General features: G+C 37.1%; 1 protein-coding gene across 2 annotated transcripts in view; it reads right to left on the reverse strand.

Moving 5' to 3' along the window:
• GCC2 (GRIP and coiled-coil domain containing 2) overlaps positions 1-8,985 on the reverse strand; it is a 29,465-nt gene that overhangs the window by 20,024 nt on the left and 456 nt on the right. For both annotated transcript variants that reach the window (XR_774886.1, XM_010575685.1), the window contains exons 2-6: positions 6,436-6,498; positions 5,689-5,773; positions 4,557-4,621; positions 3,640-3,744; positions 328-2,817 (exon numbers count right to left, since the gene is read on the reverse strand). Coding sequence is in view for 1 of the 2 variants with exons in the window: in XM_010575685.1 (XP_010573987.1) it covers positions 328-2,817; positions 3,640-3,744; positions 4,557-4,621; positions 5,689-5,773; positions 6,436-6,498 (2,808 nt within the window). In the remaining variant the exon portion in view is untranslated. The remainder of the gene's footprint in view (positions 1-327; positions 2,818-3,639; positions 3,745-4,556; positions 4,622-5,688; positions 5,774-6,435; positions 6,499-8,985) is intronic.

Below are 8,985 nucleotides of genomic sequence, written 5' to 3' on the forward strand. Positions count from 1 at the left end.
GTGAAAGATTATGAGGTCAGTTAGTCCATCTAGTTAAATGATCACTTTGAGGGATATCAATAGGAAGAGAGGTTCAAGTACAAGCAACTTTTCTCAAAATAGCTCTATGACTGGTTTTGTTTGGTTGGTTTTGTGTTTTTGTTTGTTTTTTTTTCCTGGGGGGAGGGAGGGGATTCTGAGGTGCTAGGAAACTCAGAAACATGTGCTTTCTAGAAGGGAAACTCACTTTGAGGCCAAGGAAAAAAAAAAGAATTGAAAGTGTTTTTTGAACCTTAATTCTGAAGACTTTAGAGGTTTAGTCTGTATACTTCAATAACAAAATATAACCTTTAGAGAACTCAGTTCGTCTTTCACATTTCTAAGTTCAGTTTCCTTTTGTTCCAGAATGAAATTTAAGTCGTCTTGTTTTTCTGATCCTTTTTGCTGTTCCTGTATTTGACTTTCATAAAAAGCAAGTTTTTGAGTGATCTCTTCAATATTAGCTAAAAGATCTTGATTTTCAATCCTTGTTTTTTCACTGGCATTCTTCAGCTCCTGGATATCATGTTGAAGCGCTTCTTTTTCAGACAACACTCCTTCCAATTCCTCTCTCAAGAGATCCTTTTCTTTTTCAAAATCCTGAATCAGGGATCTATGTTCTGTATATTGAGCTGCATTTTCTTCCTCTAGTCTCTCAACTTCCCGCTGCAAATGAAGAACTTTCTCCTCATTCTGTAGAGCAAGGCACTGCTCTTCTTTCATTTTTGCCAGGCATTCATTTGCAATTTGTAACAAGTTAAGAGAATCATATTCCTCATTAGAATCTGAAACGCTGGACCCCACTTGCTCAACTAAGTGGTACAGCTGAGTTCTTACAAGGGATCTGTGTGCTTGTTCACTTTCAAGTAATGTTGATATATGGTCTTTTTCCGCAGTCGTCATTTGTAATTTTTTTTCTAAGTTTTCAGACTGCTCTTTCAACACTAGCCAACCATCTTTTTCAGATGTAATCTTTTCCAGCTCTTCACTTAATTTGTCTTTTTCCTGAATGATTTTCCTATTTTCCTCACAAAGAGTATGTGCTTCAGATGAAAGGTTCTCTCTTTCACGCACTAGAGATTCAATCTGGTTTTCCAGTTGCTCTAGCATTTGAGCATTTTCACTCTTCCTAGTTAAAGCTTCATTCAGTTTCTCCATTAATTGCTCCACCTTTTTCTTCAGGTCGCTATTGTAGTGGTTAGCAACATCTACTTCTTTCTGAAGTTCCTGAACTTTTCCTTGTTCTTGCTTGTACCTTTCCTGAAGGGTTTCTCTCTCTTCACCCAAGCATTTTACTTCATTTAAAATACTCTTGTTTTGATCAGTAAGAGCAATGATCTTCTCTTCCAGTTCTTTCACAGCAATCTCTTTTTGGTTGATGGAGCTTGTTATTGTGTTATTCTCCTCCTGAAGACTAACAATTTTACATTTAAGTTCTTCTATCTCTAGCTGATTAGATGACAATTTTTCTGTTTCTTCCTGGAGGCGATTCACAGTTTCAAGAAGAACATCCTTTTCATTGAAAGCAGCTCGGAGTTTCTGTTGCAGTTCACTGACATCAGAAGCTTGCTGCTGTCTCATTGATTCAAACTCCTGGCTGATCTTTCCAGCAGATTCTCCTAGCTCAGTCTGTAGGGTTTCCATCGTTTCTCTCAGGCTGTTGTAATTGGACACTGCTTCTTCCTTCTCCTGAGTTAGCTTTTCAAGTTGTTCTCTAAGTTCCTGCATTTCAAAAACTAATCCCATCTTTTCTTTTTCAGAACCAGATAATAAAGTTTCATTTAGTTCAGAAATTTCTCTCTTATGTTGCTCTTTCAGGGTTTGAGTCTCTAACTTATGCTCTTTTACGGTGGTTTCACAGTGCTGTCTTGCTGCTTGAAGCTCCAGTTTTAGTTTTTCAATTACACAACAGTAATCTTCTTTAGTAAGCTGCAATTCATTTATCTTAAAGTCCAAGTCTTCCCGCTCATGGAAGTACTCATCCTTTATGCGATGGATTTCCTCCTCCAGTTTTAGTTTAACGTTACTCATGTAAGTTAACTCATCTTTTAATATACTATGTTGGGACTGAAGCTCCTCTAAACTATGCTCCAGGTGCTTAATCTTTTCTTCCATTTTCACTTTTACACAAGGTTCTTCTCGTATATCTACAACATCCATCTTGTTTTCTACATTTTTATTTAAGACTTCTCTCAGTTGCTCCAAGTCATATTCACGCTGGTCAGTACGAGCACACATTTCATCCTTCGCATTTTTCTCTTTCATTAAGCTCTCCTCTGCCACACTGTGCTGTAACTGATTTATCTGATTTTGCTTTTCTTCATTTTCTTTAGATGATATTTCTATCTGATGCATCAACTCTGACACCTCTTCCTGATGGGCAGTTTTTAATTTTTTAAGCTCTTCATTCAGATTTTTTATTTCATTGTGGTAACACTGAGAGTTGCTTTTAATAGTTTCTTGCAGATTTGTCACTTCTCTGTTTTTGTCTTCATTCACTGCTTCCAACTGCTTGCTCAGACACAAAATTTGCTCCTCATAAGTAGATTTCATTCTTTGGACATCATCTTGTAATCTTTTAACTTCTTTTTGACTATCGCTATGACGTTCAATCTGTTCCACCAGACCCATTTGTTTCTTCACTTGTTCCTCTAATTCCATTTTCAGCTTTGTTAAGTCCTCATTGTGTTTGCATTGTGCATTTGCTAATTCACTCTTCAGAGCTTTTATTTCTTTCAGAGAGTCAATACTCGATTGCTCTAGTTGCTTCTGCAATTCTTCCGTCTTGGCCACTGCAGCCTAAACAAACATGCAAGTTATTAAATACTGGTAATTAAGCACACAGAATTTCCAAATAAACTGTTTACAATAATGACTTAGAAGATTTCAGAGTCCTTAGTTTTAAGAATTGCTTAGTTTTTAAATATCTAACTATATTAGGACAACTCATTTCAGAAGACACTACAAAGTACAAAGAAGTCTGCAGAATGAGAAAGAAAAACAAAGTCTCAAATCATGTTTACCAGCATAATTTCACAAAATGGTTATGATACAATTTGGCTTTAGCAACTATTCTGATAATGTATTAAAGACCAAATTACTTTTAGTGCATCAAATTCAAGTATCTGGAAAATAACAGTGTTCATCAACTGCAAGCAATTCTCTCTTCACTTTATTATTTTTAATATATAATATTAAAATATAATATAATTTATATAATTGAGATTACTGACATAATATAGATGCCTGGGCTGACAGGCTCCCTCCTATGAATATCTGAATGTAAACCTCATATTTCCCATGGAAAGACAGAGCTGATTGAAGCCATCACATACGTAGGCTACTAATGCACAGACTGAATTATTTTTGAACAGCTGTGGATCTAGCCGGTGCATGTAAGAACTTTATATTTATTGTCAGTCGTATAAAAACTATAAATTAGGGGGTACAGAGAAATATGCTTTAACATACAAAGCCTTTAGATTATTTTTTTAAGGTAAAACAGAACCCAGGTAAGTGAAGAAAAATATTAAAATAAAAGTGAAATACTCAACAAGCAAAACTAGAAAATAAACATAATTCTAAAATATTTTAGTAATGTTCTATTGCTCATTTCAGTACCTCTGCTTCTTGCTTTCTTTGAATATTTTCTTTTTTCAGAGCCACACACTGCTGCTGACTTTCAGCTTTTTCCAGAAGTACAACATCCAGTCTTTCTGTGAGAGCCTAATTTTAAGGGAGAAAGATCACTGAAAGAAGGGTTTCTTAACAATGGAAGCCTGAACAATTTTTGCACACTGTAGGAACTCACATATTGGTCATGACTTTTTTTGTCAATTAAACAGATCAGTCTAATTTGAAAAGTTACTTTCAGCCCAAACATGACAGATATGGAATACATAGACTAAAACAATGATCCTGAGTAATAGGTCCTGTTCAAAATTGTATTTCTGATCAGCTAATTTTTATCACCAGGTTGGGGGGGGGCCCCTCCCCTTCCGTAGAAAGAAATCTCCATCCAATTGATTAAAAACAATTTTCCAGTTGATAAATTCCTCCTCACTACAATTTTCACTTTCATATGCCCTTACTTTGAGAAAGACAGATGTTCTTGCCACTTAAAAAAAATTGTAGTTACTTTCCTAAAAGTATTTCTTGAGACATGCAACTTTAATTATGTGTTTCTGATCTCATCAAATGACTGTCTCAGAAATTTTCTACATGGCTGAAGTCTTTCTGCAGTGGTCATTCTAAAATAAACAAAAGCCTGTCTCACCAGCTACACAAGGAAAAAGGCTTCCTGAGGAAATGGTACTATTCTGTACTCCTCATCACAGAACTGATAGTGTCTTCTGAGAATTGGAGTGAGGATGTGGGGGGAGGAAGAAAAAGAGATAATTTAGGAAGTGTCTTTAATTCCTGAAAATTTATTACATTCAATTTGAATAACAGTTTTAAAGCTATTTACCAAATTATTTCTGGAGATTTATTTCAGCTAAAATTATGTAATACATTAGAAACCCATTACATGTTCCTACCTGAATAATATCAGCTCCTCCAGTAGCTGCTTTAGATCTGAGTTCTTCAATCTCTTTCTCTAGTTCTTAAAAAAGTATAGAAATTTCACAGCATGAATTGATGCTCCATCACAGTAGCAAATTACTAGTAAATCCAGTGCCTAACAACACTCCTAGCCAAATCAGAGATGTCTTTTACTTCATCAATTTTTGTTTGTTACTGAGTGATAGAAAGGGCTAATGGAAAGAGAACATTCAGTACTACTTCTCCAGTCCTGACATTTAGCATGGTTTCCTGAGGAAGCAAAGCTTCCTTGTTTGGGTAGAGGGACAACAGATAGAAATTCTTTTGATGGTTGTCTTACCTTCTATTTCATGATCAATTTAAGCCAGAGGAAAGACATTCAGTTCCTGCTGGTTCTCTAAAAATAGGCAGCAGGTAGAAGAACAAGATCTTATGAAAAACCCCACTGAAGAAAAGCCTAGTAAAGACCATCCCTATCCTTATTGTTTTGCTGGGGAGCTACCAGCAGTCAGCATTAACTGTAACTCCAAACAAGGGAAAGTGACGCCAGTCCAAGTAGTGGGCCACTGGAGGAAAAGGGACAGCAGAGAGGAGAGGGACAGCACATGAGAGCACAGATTTACACTTTTAGGGGGTTAACACAAAATTTTGTTTGGTATATTTTACAATTTCTTGCTAAGGAAGCAAATGATCAAATACGAAGTGGCTAACTATTTTAAAGAAGCCATTGTACTCTACAACGGTACTAAGTATGCAAAAATCTATCAGAGACATTCCCCCTCCCATCTGCTTCCTGAAAAGCAATAGGCATCCCTGCAACCAATATGGGGAACAGACAATGACAAATCCCACTTCAACTCTTGCACAAGCTACAGTGTTCCATCACACCATACTGCCAGATCAAAATTAATTTAACACCTGACAAAAGCAATGCTTTTTTTTCTTCGCTTCCTTGCTCTAAGGACTTCAGTCCTTATCCTCCCACAAAAAATAGTGAAATTGCAGAAAAAAAATCTAGGATATTTGCCTAGAATTGAAATCTACCTAGCAAAAATATGCAGTGATATTAGGAAAGGTCAGATAGTGCCAAGCATTAAGGCAAAAATTGTTCTCCTTCCAGTAAAGTACCTGTACATCTTGACTTCACTTTCTGTATGAGCATCACTTGCTTTTTTGCAAACTTGATGAGATCTTCTTTGGGCAATGTGTCCAGCTGTAAAAGAGTACGTATTAGAGAAACCAGCTTCCTCTGACCCAGAGGTAAACAGAAAACAGCATTTTGGCATCTGACTTCCAAGAAGTTAAATTTTAGGGCAAGAAACTGTCTTACCACACATTTGCAAGAAGAATAACAGTCCAAGTTACTGCCATTCTGTTATCCAAATCTGTTATTTCAGGTGCAATAACAGAAACTACTCCTAATTCTGTACTTTTCTGAAATCATTCTAGAGCACACAACTGGGCAGCATCAGTTAGACAGGAAAACTGAGTTGGGAAGGGTTACGATTCAGTAATACAATTTGAACAGTGCTTTGAATATAGCATGTTGACCTAACATTGACACTGTTTAAATTTACTTGTAACATATGCGAAGAAGTCTGTGTACATTACGAACAGACTGCTGCCAAAACTGGATGCTACTAATCTTTTATCAAATATTCTAACAGGAAGTGAACATATCAATACGAGATCTATTTTTCCCTGTGTTTTCCAAGCCACCTTAGCCTAGTGTTAATAAATCAGTTTGTCAAGCAGTCTAGAAGACAGGAAACTGTTTAAAATTATCTTTATGTCTTCCTATTAGTCACAGCTTGCATGCTAAGCTGTAACCCTTTCAACTACTGCTATCCAAACAGATTTGTGAGGACTGATTACCTTTGATTTGCCCGATCCTGGTGTGACAGAAGATGCCACCATCTCTTGCCCAGCATCTTGAACCTACAACAAAATAATGCACAATCTGTGGTAACTGAACTTTTTAACGCAAGACTAGTGAAGGAACTAACTGAAAGTCTGCAAACACTGAGAATAACTGAATATAGTGAGAGCTCACTAGTAGGACTAGTCAGAAGGAGAATGGAAAAAAATTCAATAGAGATCTATCGTGATTAGTACAACAGCAGAATAGAAAACTCCTGATTTCCAAACCAGTATGATCTTACGATTCCATTACTGAACTGACATCTAGGGTTGACAGACTACTGAAAAATCATTTTATTTACAAGAGGTTATAAAGGCGTGACTCACTATCTTGTTCTTAAAAGACTCATTAAAAAAGGCATGAACGAAAAAAACTTGTAGAGGAATAGCAATTAAATCAAACTTTGGGAACTTGTGAACCACATATACCCCTCAACTTACTTTCTTTCTTTCTTAAACACACTGATTGTCACTAAAAAAGTTGGCCTAACAAATATATTTGAAAAGACTCTGCAAAGCCAGGGCTCTTTTGAACAAAATACAACCCTCCCTCCCCCCTGTCTTTTTTTTTTCTTTTGAACACACTGGTTAGCGCTAGAAGTGCTGGCCTGACAAACATATTTAAAAAGGCTCTGCAGATTCTGGGCTCCCTGTTTCTAACATGCACGCATAATACCTTCTGCTGTAAGGTTCCACAGATCTAATCTGGGAGACTTTATCTTACTTCACAGTGGTTTATATGAGATATGCTTACCTACACTTGGGAACATGAAGAAACACACATAAGTAAGATGGGGCAAAGGAAAAGGGAACATGCACTTCCAATATATTAAGGGTAGCATTTCCAAGCTTTGACCTTTACCCTGCTTTTTACTTCATACCATCATATGTGTACGTGTATAAAAGTGAAGGGGTGTATATATAAATATTTGTATTTTAATGTATCTACATGTTTGTGTGTGTGCCCGCATATATTTATACAAACATACCTTCACTTTTATTTTGCTACTCTCTTTATTCTGACAAAAAAAACACCCCTTATAATAGAAACTAAAGAAAAACCAAACTGGATCTAAACACTATTAGAATGGAGAATCGCTAACAATGTAGAGAGAACAGCTGATACAGATAATAAGAAAGGCCATCATTAGAAATACGAGTTCAAGCACAGACCAAGGACAAAGGCAGTTACAGTTATCTCTCTCTGTATCACATTGGCTAGAGTTTGGGTTTTTTTGAGATGGCAAAAGCAAACTTATTAGAAAATAATGTGCCCGATAAACATAAATACAGCATAAAACAACCCCCAAACTACAAAGCTAAAGTTTCAGATCTTCTTGGTATGCAAAACTTTGTCAACATTTACATTCTTAATATTTCAGCACTGCAATTAGTGAAACACTGTCACTACAAGCAGTATGCTTACACAGTATAATTAAGTACAACAAATTGCATGTACTGTTTAGAAAATGATAGCACATGTGTCTCCATACTACAGTAAGGTCAGATGAATCTATACATTACTTTTACTCTCCTTTAAGCTAACATGCAGAGAAGCAGCACTATGTATCATCTAAGACAATGCATCCAGTTTTGCTGTTCTGGTAACAAAAACTGAAAGCAGCTCGTGTAGAGGGCTTCACCCATTTGAATTAGAAGAACGAGGAAGATGAGTTACTACTAAACTTTTCATTGATTAGGTGCAGCTGAGCTGTGAGCCAGCAGATAGTAAGTACACTTCTAAGCACAACACTGAATCCTGCAAGGATTCTCAAGTTTCTACGGCACCGTTCTGAAATCAGGGTATGCTTCCATACTTTACTGAGATACACAGATAGATAGGTAATTTTTTTTTAATTTAAAGCCTACTTTATCTATATTAAGGTGTTCCCAAGCCACAGTTTAGCATGTTCTGTGTGTGTTAATTGCTATCTATGCCTTACTCTTGCAATAGCCAAATATACTCTGAGAAAGCCTAACTGATGCATAAACGCAGTATATTAAACTTTGACGTGAACTGTGGCAGTAATGACCGTTACCAACAGCAACTTTCTGAGCAGCGTGCAACTTTTAGACATCACCAACTCTAATCATACCCAATCACGCCAAAACACTTTCTGAGTTGCGATTGCTCCAGCAAAGAGAGGCATCGTTAGAACACGCGCAGCTCAGAAGCTACCAGGAGAGTTATTTTCATGTATGAATTTTAAACGCTTCGACGTTGCCTCTGGATTTGCTGCGGCGGTTATGAAAGCCACGCGGGATGCGTATACTTCAGTGACTTCGTTTGCTTGCGTTGGCAGGCGTTTCGTAGTTGGCGTGCTGTTAACGCATCAGGTCACCTCAGCGGAAAAGGAACGCTTGTTCACTCGTGGGTATTTTTAAAGAGTAGCCACCCAAGACATTCACTGTATGTCATCTGAGCGTTTCTTGAGTCATTACCGCCTGACACCCCCCCCCCCGGAGGACATCCCCACCTTCTAGCAGCCGGCACTGAAGCTCGCA

Source organism: Haliaeetus leucocephalus, unplaced genomic scaffold (assembly GCF_000737465.1).
Source record: "Haliaeetus leucocephalus isolate CR32 unplaced genomic scaffold, Haliaeetus_leucocephalus-4.0 Scaffold495, whole genome shotgun sequence".
Taxonomy (NCBI): Eukaryota; Metazoa; Chordata; class Aves; order Accipitriformes; family Accipitridae; genus Haliaeetus; species Haliaeetus leucocephalus.